The 17053-nt window shown below is 39.7% G+C and overlaps 1 protein-coding gene across 2 annotated transcripts in view; it reads left to right on the top strand.

Annotated features, from left to right (window-relative positions):
• The window catches only part of noc2l (NOC2-like nucleolar associated transcriptional repressor), a 35432-nt gene extending 18583 nt beyond the window's left edge, over window positions 1-16849 (top strand). The window contains exons 15-19 of one of the 2 annotated variants that reach the window (XM_083569850.1): window positions 54-197; window positions 6748-6861; window positions 7918-8050; window positions 15767-15853; window positions 16403-16849. In XM_083569850.1, coding sequence (XP_083425976.1) covers window positions 54-197; window positions 6748-6861; window positions 7918-8050; window positions 15767-15853; window positions 16403-16542 — 618 coding nt within the window. In that variant the 3' untranslated portion in view covers window positions 16543-16849. Of the gene's footprint in view, window positions 1-53; window positions 198-6747; window positions 6862-7917; window positions 8051-15763; window positions 15854-16402 lie in introns of both variants that reach the window. The other variant, XM_083569849.1, reaches the window with a different exon arrangement.
• Window positions 16850-17053: the final 204 nt, after the last annotated feature.

The following is a 17053-nucleotide window of genomic DNA, read 5'->3' as shown; positions in this document are numbered from 1 at the left end:
AACATGTAGATTTTTAATGCGATCTTCTTTTCTTCTTCTCCCCCTCCATCCAGCTGAAAGCTTTTCTGAAGGAATGCAAAGTGGCCAATTACTGCAAGCAGATCCGCCAGCTGCTGGAGAAGGTACAGGAGAACTGCAGTCACATCACAAGTCGGAGACAGAAGGCTGCTTTTGGCGTAGCTGACACCACTGCTGTGGTAAGTGTGCTTGGGTGCGCTTGCTCATCAAACCATCGCGCATTTTGAGCCCATTAAACAATCACGATGACCTCTCATACTTCCAGACAGCTGGAACTGTACCACACCCCTCTCAGTCTCAACCTTGTATACACAGACACGTTTGTGAGTTTTTCCTTTTTTCTATTTAAACGTGCAATGGTTAGTTGGTCTGGCCTTTTACACCTGCAGACTTGATATTTTGAGTTCACCACGTCCGCTTGGGTCTTTGCTGAGGTTTGCTAAATTTGTTAATGCATTCTGATTTCCAATTTAAATAAAACTTGCTATTTCTTTCCAGTTAGAGCGTGTGAAAGGACAAAAGAAAACCCATATCTTGATTTATTACATATTAGAATGGTCTTATAAATAATGTTTTAATAAAAGGAGGAAATTTCAATACAAATAAATACTGATGATACCCATAACTGTGTTTAGATGGAGTTTTACCAGTTATTATACCTCGGCACTGTTGTACAAGTTTCCATTTAGATTTGAGACCTTCAACCAGATTCGGTCCAAAGGTTTAAATGATCTTTCACTAACAGTGTCTAAAGGTAAAAGTGCTTTATACATATTCTCCGCATATCGCCGCAAAATTAGGAAGCTGGGTTCAGAGTGCAGGGTCAGCCATGATGCAGCACCCCTGGAGTACAGAGTGTTAAGGGCCTTGCTCAAGGGCCCCAAGAATGGTAGCTTACCACTGAGCTACCACCTCACCTAAAGCAAAGCACAACTTTGTTTTCGCCTGGTTTCGAAACGGGGACCTTTCTGTGCAGCTACAATACTACATCTACAGTACATTTTTGACAAGAGTAACAGCTGTAGAACAAATCACACTTTGATATTAACAAATTCAATCTAATAACCATTACTGTAGTAAAAATATTTCACAGGAACTTATATGGCATTTGTATCATAAACCTAATAAGATGAATAATGGACAGATGAAATAAAAATGTTAACTCGTTAATATAAAGGAGCATTATGTGTGGAGATTTATGGATGAAGTCTCCACTGTCAGCTTGTCAGAGGTAAAGCTTTTTTTGCCACCACCGGTTGCGGACATTTCTTTTATTTTGCAGATGTACAGAAGTGTAGCGAAGAAAAACGTGATCACTGCAATGTCAATACTTTGTATTGGAAGTAAAACCCCCCAACTTTATTATGAGTATGTATTGTAATCTTGTACAAATAACTTTTTCATGTACCAATATGGAAACACAGACAAATGGCATATTTGTCATCACCCCTATTGCTTTCCATTGCCCCATTCACATTTATCAACTTAATTGTACAGATGAGAAAATAATAGATTTTTTATTTTATTTACTCTATATATATATATATATATATATATATATATATATATATATATATATATATATATATATATATATATATATATATATATATATATAATATGAAATATTTTGTCACTGAAAGCATTTTCTCATTATGCCACTGTCAGCATAACACACTGTTAAATCATGTGTGTGACTTGACATTAATTACAGCACACAGGTGGTCATTTGTATTCATTTAGTGTTTTAGACCATAGTAAAGCCAGCCAGAGTAGAAACCTGAGTGCACGTATATTCTGTACTTTACGGCAACTGCCCTTTAAATAGTTACATTATGTGTCTGCTGTGAATTCTGCCTAGTCTGCAAAAGTTGAGCAGTCCTGTACTGGAGGCTGTTTCAGTATTAGTTTTCCAAGTTTACTCATGCCAAATGAAGCAAGACTGCAGGCCTGATTTAAATGACCTGGCATAACTTGTCGTTCTAATTAGCAAACGTCTTGGACTATTAAGTAAACATGCTTTGATGCGTAAAGCTTCCAACCTGCAAACTTTGTGCTCTAGATGTAGTCCTCTTTTTTATGGAATTATCCTGATACACCATACGAGCTGCAGATTTTATTTTTTTCCCTTAAGTATTTAGTCTTGATCTTTGCGGCAAGGCTTTTCTGTCTCAGACTTATCAAATGCCTCATTTTGTTTAATAGTGCTGTGAGATATAAAGATCATGTGTCATATAATAATTCTGTAGATTCCTAATGGCAAATCGTAATTGTGTTTTAGTTCCCTGTTCAAATTATTTTTCTAATAATTAATATTACTGTAGCAGCATTGTTTGGCTGATTAATTATATCATCTATACACAAAATATTACACTACCACAATATTCAACCATGTTTATGCCATTTATATAATCAGATCAGCCAACCGTTTAGCATTTTGTTTTGGCGCACCGACATCAGAGTTACACTAAAGTTTACTAAAAGAGCGGCTGTGTGTGTGTGTGTGTGTGTGTGTGTGTGTGTGTGTGTGTGTGTGTGTGTGTGTGTGTGTGTGTATGCGCGCAGACACGCGCATACAAAGTGTATTTGACATTTATAACATTACACAAGTTCACATCAACTGGAAATGGAAGCAAAAAGTGAAAAAGCATTTTCAGGTTTTTGCCCAAAAGCTGCATTCTGTAATATATTAGAGCAAAAATTTACATTTCATATGATTATTTACTGCACCAAACAATCCATTATCCAGCTGAGTTTTTAAAGTTGCCACTGCCAGTAAGAAGTTCCTGACTCCCTGCTTCGGATTAATTGTAACTGTATAGCATGCAAACATCAAAAGTTTATTCACAATGTTAGAAATACATTAGGAAAGTTTAAAAATTGTTGAAACACAAAAGTCAGAGCTGGACAAGTCAGATGTCTCAATACTTTTATTCATATTTACTTTTATTCACTTTTGGCCATATTGCCTAGTCCCATCAATGTTGTCATCATATAGCTCCCCCTTTTTATCTATGCAATCTTTATATTGTCTTAAATCTTCGGGGGGGAAAAACACATTTATTTATTTTTGTGTGTGGATGGATTGTGGCCAGACTCTTGTGATCCGTATGTCCATTTTGAGACAGAGAAAGGCCTGTTTTAGTAGTGAAAACATGTCTGAGTATCTACTGCTTGCTCCAATCCAAACCACCCACCCACACCAGCCTCACTCAGCGTCTCCACCATGTACAGGTGTCAGCTGGTCAGACCCACCCGCAGGCTCCCCCGGAGGACTGTGCGAGTGTATATGTCTGTGTGCATGTTTGTACATGCAGGCCCTACGGCCATGGTCTAACACGCAGCCACAGCTGAGACTGACCCTTAATCTGTAGTGTATATTATTGTTGAGGTACCTATGGGTTGGGGACACTTGCTAAAACAGCATTTCTGCCCATGAGCAGGAATGAACAGGAAGTATAGTAGCTATCAAGCATTTCATCTGGCAGGTGCTCGTCGAGCTGCTCTATTTAGAGTCACGTGTACGTTGTGTATAAGCACTGACTGGGTAATGGCAGCAGGAGTGGTTTGGGAAGAGACCAAGACAGAGGGAGGGAGAAACGAAGCTCTGATGGTGCGAGGAGAGAAACGAGGAGCCGTTTCCTTTCCAGGACGAGCTCCACGCCACATCCATCTTCATCTCCGCTCTCATCTGTCACCCTGCCGGAGCTTGCCCCATCCCACTCCCCACCCCCTCCCTGTTCCTGGCTGTAGCTTCTCTCAAGCCTGATAAATATTTAAGACCATTTAAGAGTGAAATGAAGGAGAGATGGAGTGTGGTGTGTCTCTCTCTCTCTCTCTCTCTCTCTCTCTCTCTCTCTCTCTCTCTCTCTCTCTCTCTCTCTCTCTCTCTCTCTCTCTGTTTCTCTCGCTCTCTTTTCCTCCCTCCCCCGCTGTAATGTAGAAGACTCTGGAGGCGAGTGGAGGGGGTGCGGCAGCTCTGTGCTGGCAGACAGCGTGGCACCGAGCCGGGTGCGTCTGTCGCCGGCTCTGGGCGGCAGGAGAGATGTCCTTCAGTAGCTGTACTGGCAAGCCAACCTTCTCTGCACCAGTGTAACAGGACGTCTGCCTGGCACGCTGCCTCGTTGATCTGTCCAGCAAACAGCTGAAATTTAATTAAGGCCATCTTCCCCACCCTCCTCCCCTGCTTGTGCCACTCCTCCTGCTGGACAACTCCCCTGGTCTTATTTATTTGAGTGATTCTGCATGGTCTTATGGTTTTCATAGAAACATGGAGGCCATAGGTCATTGTAGTCCCTTTTGTACTGTTCATTTTGTTTTTTTCTTTTTAACGTAATACTCAAATCAAGTAAAGAGTTTTTCAGGACCTGCACTAATTTGTGGGGGGGTTTGTTCAGTTTTTTTTTTTTATAAAAAAAAAAAAGAAAAAAAAAAAAGGATTTTTCACTTTTATAATGCTCTATTCATTTCTCGCTGCCCTCCAAACCACCGCAAAATTGTAATAAATAAGTTTTGATAACTGATGACGGAAGCCGAGATCTATTAGAGTCTATTGAATTTAGAGGTTAGAAAATCTTATTTGACCTGATCAATATCTTCCACAAAGACCTTTAAAGGTAGGCTGAGAGAAATCTTCTGGTCTGGCTCCTCTCTCCAACCCCACACCCCTATTACAATTTTTTTTCTTCCTCCACTATTCCATTCAATCCTACTATCTTCTTTTATAGCTTTGAGAATAAGCAAGGTCAAGTCGCATTGAAATGTATCTGTTTGAATTTAAATTAGATGATAACACCAGTGCAAGTAAGCATTAGATTTCCTCCTGTTTTTCCCCAAACCATGAGTCATATCAAGGTTTATTTGCATTAAATTTAGCAGTGGAGTTGCTTTCCAGTTTGTTTGGAATGTTTAAGTGCTATGAAAAATGATTTCCCTATTGCATGTAGGGCATGCAGTATTAGGCCATTTATTATTACCAAACAGAACTTGTGACACATTTATTTATTTATTATTCTTTCTCAAAGGTATGCATAATATGACCCATGTGAAACAGTATTGATTACTGCATTTAATTGATCCTTAGAGAGTTATAAAAAAATTCCACATTACAAAACCTTTGTGACGTTTTATGACTCAAACGGAACGCAGTGAGCGCCATTATCATCAAATGGAGGACACTGGGAAGTGTAAAGAATGTTCCCAGTAGTGGACAGCCTGCCAAAAATTTCTCCTGAGGACACAGCAACAACTCATCCAGGAAATATCCCAGAAGAACTGCAGGCCTCTGTAGCTTCAGTTAAATACCATGCTCATGACGCCACACCAAAAGAAATGCTCAGGCCAAAATGGGGTTCATGGGAGAGTAGTAAGGCGGAAACCATTGGTAACCAAAAAAAACCTTTAATGCTTGTTCCATGAATGCTCTCAGAGCCTTTTGAAATAACGTTGAAATGACTGAGGAGTCGCAAGTGAACATTTTGTACGACGTGGGCCATACAAAAAGCTACATAAAGCAAACTGAATTTCTCACTAGGAGCGTCATGCGAATAGTTAAACGCTGTGTTTATGGGCTGGTGGTGGCTGCTGCAGGACCTAGATGATTTAGAAGAATTTTGTGCTGTACATTAGAATTTGTATGGGAATGTCTGGTCATCTCACATTAAGACCAAAACACGAAAGGGGAGGTTGGATTCATTGTGATGGTGATCTGAGGGGTATTTATTGAGTCCTGACTTAAATCTATTGATCAAACTAGATGTCCCTGTGATACAGTAGCTAACAGAGTTATTTCCACAAAAAACGCAAATTTAAGACTAGTTTTGCAACACAACAACAGATGGCAGCACATGAACACATGCACAGTCACAGGGAGCACTGACCTTTTGTGTGCCAAAAGACATCATCCTGTGTACACCGGGAGCTGTGCAACTGGTGCTATGTGAACGTAAAATTGAATCTACAAATGTGAAATTCTGTGTAAAACTGGGCAAATATGCCACAGAAAAGTTTGCCATGATTCTGCAAGTTTACAGAGTTGCTGCAATAAGTAGTGGCACACACTCTTCAAGTGCAGAACAACATGCCTGGAAGAGGACAAGAGATCAGGAAGACCTTCAACAAGCTCAATTGCTGAAAAATGTGGAAACCATTCGGCAACTTGTGCATGATGATCATCCTAGAACAATCCACAACATTCCTGCCATTGTCAGTGTGTCGTACGGAACAATCCACGCAATCCTCCCGTGTGATTTAACATGCCCCATGTTGCTGCCAATTTCGTCCCAAGGCTGTTGACCCAGGAGCAGGAGGAACACAGTGTCAATTTTTTGCCAAGAACTCGTTCAGCATGCAGGGGGATGATCCATCCTTCATGTCGAAGATCATAACCAGTGTCGAAATTTTAGGGTACAGTTAAGCGCCTGAGACGAAGCAACAGATGTCACAGTATATGATCTCCACGACTGAAAAAAGCATGCTCATCGTCTTTTTCAACATTCTCAGCATTGTGCGTCTAGAGTTCGTCCCCAGGGGCCAGACCGTCAATGTACTAAAAGTTTTTAAAGCTTCCCAGGGAGAACATTCATCAAAATCGCCCAGATCTGTGGCACTTAGTCTCAAAAACCTTTTGATATCAACTTGTGCGTGTGTATGTGTGTATTTTGTGTGTGTGTGTGTGTGTGTGTATGTAATGTATGTATATGTAATCTTTGTATGTGTTTGTGGGGGCAGGTGGCATGGGAGATGCAGGTTACAGAAGAAGGAACTCCACTTACCAGGTACTACAGCCAGTGGAAGAAGTTGCGAGAGAGGGAGATTCAACTAGAGATCTCAGGCAAAGAGAGAGTAAGTGTTCTTAAACCATAGTTTAAGTACTGTATTTATATGTATGTATGTGATCACACACCAGTTCTGGCTTCTGGCAGCACTGTTGTTGGTCTAGCTCTGTATCATGTGTGGAAAATCACAATATCAGCTGAACTTAAATTTATTTATATGTCAGATGGAGATAAAGATTCAAGTCCCACAGGAAACACAGATACAGTAACCTTACCTTCCAAGTATAGCAGCAGTTTAATGTAACACACACCACCTCCTCTCTGCCCGTGTGTGTGTGTGTGTGAGCGAGTGCGTGCGTGCGTGAGAGAGAGAGAGAGAGAGAGAGAGAGAGAGTGTGCTGGAGTTGGAGCATGTCCATAAGGCGATAATGGAGATGACACCAGGCGGAGTGTTGGCGTCGGGGAAGCGGCAGATTGGCGGAGGAGGCTCGGATGGGGAGAGAGAAGGATGCAGGAAGAGTATTAGAGTGCTCAGGGCTGCGGCCCAGGCTTTGATCCAGAGCCCCCACACCCGGATCTGATTACTCCCTCCTCCCTCTTCTCCTCATGCCACTGGAGCTGCCTGCCGCCACCTCCATCATAGCACTTCTGAAGAGCTACACACACACACACACACACACACACACAGCGCTCAGATTTCATCTTTTTCTTTTCTTTTTTTTCTTGTTTTTTTTTTTTAAATAAGTGGATCACTATTAGTTCTATACAGGGATTGATTAAAAAAAAAACTTTATACCATCGTGCTGTTGAATCTGGATGATAAAGCCTAGGTTTCTATTACTCCGCTTGCTCTTATAAGTACACGTGTGTTGTAATTATCGACATCTGAAATTGCTTAAAACATGGGTTCCCTTAGACTGTATTAGATTCTTTCTATAAGATGTGAAAAGAAAGAGCTGTTAAAAACAATGTTCCAATCCAGATGCAATTATCATAATCAAACTTTAAACCTAATGTGGAAAAAATAAATATCTGAGACCTGAATGCTGCTTTTTGTTATTCAAACGTAAATTTTGTTCAAGCGTCTTTAAAAAGGGCATTGTAAACCTTTTTTTTTCTGTAGATGGAAGATTTGAACCTCCCTGAAATCAAGCGCAAGAAGATCCAAGAGAAAAATGAAGACAAGAAAGAGTTCAAGGGTCTCTTCGAGTCAGACAGCGATTCAGACAGCGGTGAACTCATGCAGATGCGTAAAGGTAATATTTTAAGATTTTACCTTCGTGTTTTTGATTCTACATTTACATTAGATGAGGCTGAACAGTAAACACACTCCTAGTTTTTCTTTTCCTCCACAAAGTCACAGCAGTGTCTAATAGGGCAGTGATGACTGAGCAGCTGGAGTTTAAGGGCTTTGCTCAAGGACACAGCACTTTTACCCACAGGTTCCAGGCGTTGATGCACAAACACCAATGGTAGACTTGAGACAATCGCATTAATTGATTTCCACAGGTGTTTGGGGAGGAGTCCTTAGGTCACAACTTGAGGGGTTACAGACTTTGTTTTTGTCTTTTACTGGGTCAGTTCTGAGAGGAGCCAGAGCCTGGTGTGAATCGAGACCTAAGAAAGCATGGTGGTTTATCTATTCTCTGAACTTACAATAAAGTTAACAATACATAACTGGAAAAAATTTTAGTTCAGTAAGAGGTTGGATACATAAGGAACATTTTCAACCTCTCTTTTTTCCCTGTTACTACTATAAACTGGATTTTATGTTTTCTTGTTGCAAACATACTCTAATAAAACCAGCATTACTTATTTGTATTTTTATTTCATCTAATATTTTTTTCATAATAATTGCAGTAGTTTATTCTTAAGCTAATAATAAATTCTTAATTTATACAGTTGTATCAAAGTGGTGAAACCCCCCCCCACTGTATCCTCTGTATCTCGGAAACAAAGGTTGATTTCAGATATTAGTAACAAAAGTACTTGTCTGAAGCGCTTGCTCAGCCTTTCTTGCATAGCTTGTGTTTTTGGTCTCTAAATTAAATGTTCTCTAACAAATATATACAAAATATAAAAATTACATTCGGTGAAAAGCAGCTTTAAATATGAAACAAGTGACGTGTAGTTTATTGTTTAATCTATTTATTTGTATATTATTGAAATACATAGTTTAATGGGTAATAATTTGGACTGTTGAACAGAAAAAAAAACATTGGTTTTGACTTGAATGCATTCAGGGAGAGGACAAGGAACCTGAAGTTCTTGTGTGGAAATAAGAAAAACTAACAGATCTCTGCAGCACTCATCTATCAGGCAGAAGCTTTAGTAAAAAGCACATGATGGTTTACTTGCAGTTTGCCAAGATGTACCTAAAGGGGAATTGGGCCATGATTCTATGGTCAGATGGTCAAACCTAGGGTGTGTGCGAATGCCAAGTGCTGTAGAAAATCAGGAATTGCTCATCACCTGATGTTTTTCAGCAGCAGGGACTAAGAGACTTGTCAAGATCAGGATAAAAGATCAGAACGGATCAAAGTATAGAGACTTCCGTAAGGAACACCTGCTCAAGGGCACTTAAAACCTCAGAGCAAAGGTTAAGCTTTCGAAAAGACAATAACCCAAAATGCACAGCCAAAAAAGAAAAGGAGTGGCTTACGGACAAGTCTGCCAATGTCTTTGAATGATCCAGGCATAACCAGCATGCTGAACATGTCTGTAGAGACTCTGAAATTGTGGTACAGTGACCTTCACTATCCAGCCTGAGCTTGGGCAGTTCTGCAGAGACCTAGGAGATTGTCAACTATATTTGTGTCCAGCTGGTAGGAACAAAGAACTTAGAGTCGGAAAACTGAAATGCACTCGTTCAAATGGTATACTTAATTTCCAAATTCCAGATTTTTTTTCAGATTGATATAGAAAAAAATGGGATTTTATTCTTTTTAGTGTTTCAGTGACACAGAAAATGTGAAGATGCAAATTCTTTCTTAAGCCACTATGGATTGTATTTACTTTTTTGTATGTTTGTCACGCACGTGTGTGTGTGTGTGTGTGTGTGTGTGTGTGTGTGTGTGTGTGTGTGTGTGTGTGTGTGTGTGTGTGTGTGTGTGTGTGTGTGTGTGTGTGTGTGTGTGTGTGTGTGTATCTGTGTGTATCTGTGTGTATATACATTTTATTTATTAAGTGTAGAAGTTTTAGACCCTGGACTTTAGTGCATTTATCTCACAACTGCTGTTAATTTCTACAAATTTTGTAACTTTTCTAACTGGCTGACAAAGACGGAAAAGAGGAGCTCTGCTAATATCAAACTTCAGACATGAGGAAGATTTTCCATAATTTTAGTATGTCCTTCCTCTCCAGCAGTCTGTGTGTATGTGTGTGTAGTCTGTAGAGCAGTCCAGCTGTCTGCCCTTTCCTCTTTTTTTCCTCCTCCCTTTAACCCCACTAAATCCAGAGTTCCGTGCTGGGTCATGTGTCGGCCAAACGCCATCCTTGCCAAATTCTGCAGCTTATGGTCCTACAGCCGAATAAAAAAAAAAAGTCCTGTAAATTTGGGAGGCAGTTCAAATCGAGATTTCTTCACAATGAACATCTGTAATTCATTGTGCGGAGTCTTCACAAACTCCTGGACAACTGTCTCACTGTGCTTCTCTCTCGCTCTCAACCTTCCTCTTTTTTTTTCTTTTTTCTCTCCCGCGCTCTCGCTTCTCACACGGTTTTGCAGGAAGCGATTTTCTTTTTGCAGGCTTGGATCCCAGTGGGGGTTTGTAATTCAAAACAGTTGACTGGAAAGACGTTAGCAGTCGCTCCCTTCACACGAGATTTAACTGGCCCCATACCCTCACTCTTAGCCCAGGAAGTGGAGCTCTTTTTTTTCCCAATCCTTTATTTCAGGCTTAAACATTTATATGGTAGCATTAACTGTCTGTTTTCCCCATTCACAGCCCAATCAGTTACATTTGATTGGGATCGTGTTCAGGCTAGGCACCATTTATCGGTGTGTTAACGCCTTTGTGGTAGGGGGAAATAGAGAGGCAAGAGCCAGGCTGTGTGAGAAAGTCTTGCAGTGGGGCTCCTGACAGCAATTAAAGTGTGTGGGGACTCCTGGAGTGAGCGACTGGCACCACTGGCCAAGCCGCCACCATGATGGCTAGAGGAGTCAAGAGCTAAGCAGGACACCGGTTGGAGTACTCAGTACAGTACATACAAAAAGGGATCTTATTTAAGCACTACTTATAGACTACACATCATTTAGAGGTCATTTAGAGGTGTCCTGTGTAGGAGATAACGAAGTATCTGATTTAGAATGTAAGATAAGCCCCAGTTCTTTGGGGCTTTCCTGACCATTAGGTCCAGTAGGTCTTGATTTTAAGCTTCCCATACAACAAATAATTTTGGACCTGGTCTGCATTTTGTAATTGTTGTTGGGATAGTATAAATATACAGGCATACACATAGCAAAACACTCAGTGATTCATGAGGGCACAGAGTATAACATTTATTTATTTTCAGGGTAAATTAATTTCTTTTTGCATTGAACAAAGTTGAAAGGTGAAAGATGTTGTGAACACAGTTACATCCACAAAACTACCGATAAGTAATGACTAAATTGTATAGAAACAGCAACATGGATTATGTAGTGTACACTGGGCATTACATCTAACTGGGAGTTTTACTCTTTATGCAACTCCATTCTCTACAACAGCCCAAATTGTTTACCTAGAATATTTTCTTAAATCGCACCTCTATCTCGGGAGCATCTTTATCGTGTTATCTGACATTCTTACTCTCCCTTGTAAAATTTGGCCTACATTAACACCGAACAGGCCTTATATTTTTGTGTTGGTCCCCCTTTTGCTGCCAAAACAGTCCTGACCTGTCAAGCATTAACAGCATTAACTTCTTCAGCAATTTGGAGCTCATCTGTTTGATCGGACCACATGGACCAGCCTTCGCTCCCCACATGCTTCAATGAGCCTTGACTGCCAATGACCATGTCACCGGTTCACCACTGTTTTTACCTTTGACCACTTTTAATAGATACTGACCACTGCAGATCGAGAACAGCCCACAAGAGCTGCAGTTTTGGAGATGCTCTGACCCAATCATCTAGCCATCACAATTTGGCACTTGTCATACTCACTGAAATCCTTACTCTTACTCTTTTCCTGTTTCTAACACATCAACTTCGAGAACAAAATGTTCACTTGCTGCCTTATATATCCCACCTACTAACAGGTGCCATGATGAAGATATAATCAGTGTTAATCACTTCACTAGTCAATGTTATAATGTTATGCCTGGTCAGTGTATATTGACATTTCGTTCAATGTGACTGATATAATTGCTGATCTCAGGACTGGCAGTGTTTATTATGTGCCCTGTGTTTCTTGTGTCCTGCTCCTGCCTTGCTTCCTAACAAGCTGATGTCCCTCTGTTTTTCTTATGCATTTAGGTGTTATATATATCAATTTGGATTCCAATTGCCATCTTGATGTGAGACTTTTGGAGGAGTTCTAATACCCAGGCTTTGGAATAAACTTTCACTTTGTCTAAACAGTTGCGTCACTAGCAATCTTCAAATGATGTCTAAATACCTACCTCTTTCAGCAGGGCTTAAATTATATTGCATAGAATAGCACTTCTCCTGTATATGGGGGGAAAAAAAACAAAAAAAAACGTATTCTCTCCCAAGAGTTAGACTGCTGGTATTCTTAGTTTGTGTCATTTTCAGGTAAAACTTTGGGATCAGCAGCACTAAAGCAGGGCTCTTGAAAGTAAAAAGAAATTCGTAAGTCAAACAATTGTAACTTTGGGACCATCTGTATATGTGTTCCCCAACCACCTGTATGCTTTTTGTATCATATAGGCTATATACAGTGAGGAGAAAAAAAAAAAAAAAGTGTGAGAAACACCCTGCTATTTTGCAAGTTCTCCCACTTAAAAATCATGGAGGGGTCTGAAATTGTCATCGTAGGTGCATGTCCACTGTGAGAGACATAATCTAAAAAAAAAAAAATAATCCAGAAATCACAATGTATGATTTTTTTTTTTACTATTTATTTGTATGATACAGCTGCAAATAAGAATTCGCTGAGAAACACGGAGTTTGAGCTCCCTCTAAAGATTCTCTATTGGGTTTAGGTCTGGCGACTGGCTAGGCCATGCCAGAACCTTGATATGCTTCTTACAGAGCCACTCCTTGGTTATCCTGGCTGTGTGCTTCGGGTCATTGTCATGTTGGAAGACCCAGCCTCGACCCATCTTCAATGCTCTAACTGAGGGAAGGAGGTTGTTCCCCAAAATCTCGCAATACATGGCCCCGTTCATCCTCTCCTTAATACAGTGCAGTCGCCCTGTCCCATGTGCAGAAAAACACCCCCAAAGCATGATGCTACCACCCCCATGCTTCACAGTAGGGATGGTGTTCTTGGCATGGTACTCATCATTCTTCTTCCTCCAAACACGTTTAGTGGAATTATAAACCAAAAGTTCTATTTTGGTCTCATCTGACCACATGACTTTCTCCCATGACTCCTCTGGATCATCCAAATGGTCATTGGCAAACTTAAGACGTGCCTGGACATGTGCTGGTTTAAGCAGGGGAACCTTCCGTGCCATGCATGATTTCAAACCATGACGTCTTAGTGCATTACCAACAGTAACCTTGGAAACGGTGGTCCCAGCTCTTTTCAGGTCATTGACCAGCTCCTCCAGTGTAGTTCTGGGATGATTTCTCACCTTCCTTAGGATCATTGAGACCCCACGAGGTGAGATCTTGCATGGATCCCCAGTCCGAGGGAGATTGACAGTCATGTTTAGCTTCTTCCATTTTCTAATGATTGCTCCAACAGTGGACCTTTTTTCACCAAGCTGCTTGGCAATTTCCCCGTAGCCCTTTCCAGCCTTGTGGAGGTGTACAATTTTGTCTCTAGTGTCTTTGGACAGCTCTATGGTCTTGGTTATGTTAGTAGTTGGATTCTTACTGATTGTATGGGGTAGACAGGTGTCTTCATGCAGTTAACGACCTCAAACAGGTGCATCTAATTTAGGATAATAAATGTAGTGGAGGTGGACATTTTAAAGGCAGACTAACAGGTCTTTGAGGGTCAGAATTCTAGCTGATAGACAGGTGTTCAAATACTTATTTGCAGCTGTATCATACAAATAAATAGTTTAAAAATCATATATTGTGATTTCTGGATTTTTTTTTTAGATTATGTCTCTCACAGTGGACATGCACCTACGATGACAATTTCAGACCCCTTCATGATTTCTAAGTGGGAGAACTTGCAAAATAGCAGGGTGTTCAAATACTTGTTTTCCTCACTTTATATATATATATATATATATATATATATATATATATATATATATATATATATATATATATATATATATAAATAAATTTATATATATATATATATATATATATATATATATATATATATATATATATATATATATATATATATATATATAAATTTATATGTAAATTTATTTAAAAGATAAATATATAAAAAAATAACACAACTGAACACAACATGCTGTTTTTAAATGAAGGTTTTTGTTATTGATGGAAAAAAAACCTCAAAACTACATGGCCCTATGTGAAAGTGTTTGCCCTCTAAATCTAATAACTGGTTGGGCCACCCTTAGCAGCAATCAAGCGTTTGCGATGACTTGCAATGAATGTTACTGCGCTGTGGAGGAATTGAGTGTGTGTGTGTGTGTGTGTGTGTGTGTGTGTGTGTGTGTGTGTGTGTGTGTGTGTGTGTGTGTGTAAATGTTTTCAGGACTTTCGGACTTTAATTGATTACTCAATTTATTTAATATAAAATGTTATATTTTATATATTATTTAACAAAGCAGGCATTTTATTTAAAATTTTTTGAAAATCTAAACTATTGATGTTCACAATAACAGTTAATAACAAACGACAAGCAATTTTGTTATGCATTTTTTTCCCCCTAACTGTACTTAAATTGAACCAAACCATGATTTAAAAAAAGAGGTATGTACCAAAATGTGAATTTCTTTATACTTTTACCCCCCTATAATAAAATGACACATAGTAAATGGTATAGAATAGAAAATATAATGAAATATAGTATTTTTACTATATTTCATATACTATAATAAACTATAATATTTCTATATAATAGTAATATATTATGAAATTATATATTTATTACATAATTTAATACATATATAATAAAACCCCTTCTGGCCAATCAGAATTGAGACTTTGACAGCCTTATAGTATAATAGAGATGTAGCACATTAACATATACAGGTGTGCCACTGTTTTCGTCATGTTTCCTGGAGGGAATTATTTGGGATCGTGACTTGTTATGCATTTGTGTAGAATTGCGGAAACCTAATTAAGTTACTCATTGCTTGTCAGAAACCTACATAGGAATTGAGTTGTTCACTTTCAAACTTTCTTGTGCAAACGAATCCCATGGACTTGTTTTGCTTTTCAACTTTTATTGAACTCCTGCGGCCCACGCGCCCGTCACGCAGCCTATACACAGCGCTATTAAGATGCATGTCTCTGCTCGTCAGCGGCGCACACGTGGTGCTCTGCCGCTCTTCTGTGCAGATTGGCTCTGCTCACCACGTCTCGTCTCGCCTCACTCTGGCTCCTGGGTGCTGCTGGGTAATTAAGGGGAGGCAGTGTCTGCACCGTGCTCACCTCCCAGGCTGCAGCTAATCAAATCCCACTTCAAAGCCTAGAAATATTCTCTCTCTCTCTCTCACACACACACACACACACACACACACACACACACACACACACACACACAGGATTAACAAATTTGCCATTGAAGGGTTATTTCTTAGTGTTATGTGTGGTATCAGCTGAGCGAGCAGCAATGTCTCTCTAACTGACCTGATTAATTTATTTTGCTTTTATTTTTAAAACTAAATCCTATAAGTTTTGTTATTAATTTTTTTTTAAGCAGATGACTCTGATGATGAAGGCCTAAAGGATCTGTTAGACATGAGTGGTGATGATGACAATGATGCCTCGGAAGGAGAGGAAGATTCAGGTCAGTGTTTCCATGCGGCAATCTTTTCTATAGGTGTAACCCTCACATGCTGGAGGATGCAGAAATCCAGGCACTACTGTTTAAGTGGAAACACGTTTGTTTTGAGGCCTGCCATATGCATGGAACAGGCAGTCCTTCACAGTAAAGCGCAGTTCCCTCTGGAACGTCTCTGCGTTTAGACTCGAGGTTTCTCCTGGAACTTTCATACTGTATTAGTGTGAGATGCCTTTCATTTCTGCCAGGGTTTAAAGCAGCTGCACCTTGAAGATTCGCAGCAAACAGCCGAGAGGAGAAGCGCAGCTCACTCATCCTATTCACATGTGACGAGAATAATAAAAAATGTTGACGTTAATAATACAAAAATGTGGCTTTTTTGGGGGTATAACGCCCTGCATGTACATTACTGAAAAGTCACAGCTTGGTGAGTCACTCAAATGCCGCTAGGATTTATTTTAAGTCCTCTTACTAGTGAAACATTAATGGAAAACTCAGATACAGAGTCGTCCGTGTCCTTCAGCATTTCTGAACTGGTCTTGATTTGCTTCACAGATGGCAATGAGGAGGCTGAGGCAAAGGCTTCTGGCTCTAAATGTAAAGCACCCAAGCAGGTGTCGAGCATGGAGCTGCAGGAGCTGGCAGAAGGAGACGAGGATATGGTCGAAGACCTCGAGCTTTCAGACCAAGACTGAAGGCCTTGGTGACTTGGCAAGCAGTCTGTCACGATGCAAGCACGCATCCCGTGATGAAAATTAAAGCTGCTTAATTGATTTGTAAATCTGGCTTTTTGCAAAGGTCAGATGGCGACGCTTAGGAGTCAACTTTTACTATTTCACAGCCAAATCCGAGATATGTTTGTAAACTGAATTGTTCAATTTGGGAATTAGATGGTTAATATGAGGATGTATTTGTGAATGTTTTTATATTCTTCCTTTCTCTGTTGGATTGTATGTTGTCTTTACAATATATTGCAAAATGTGTTATAAAATATTGCCTCGCTTTTTGAGAGTATTTGTCTACATTTTGGAGTAAAAAAAATTAGCAAAAATTAATAATGCATCCGAAGAATTGAAGGAATACATTCGTACAGCCCCATATTATAGATAGTACACTTAAGCCAAAAAAAAAAACAATTAAACAAAAGCATTTTGGGTGGGGGTGTTTTTTTGTTATTTATTTATTTATTTATTTTTATAAAGGTTT

The sequence above is a fragment of the Silurus aristotelis genome (genome assembly GCF_946808225.1).
Source record: "Silurus aristotelis genome assembly, chromosome: 19".
Taxonomy (NCBI): Eukaryota; Metazoa; Chordata; class Actinopteri; order Siluriformes; family Siluridae; genus Silurus; species Silurus aristotelis.
This window is presented reverse-complemented; position numbering and strand designations above follow the sequence as displayed.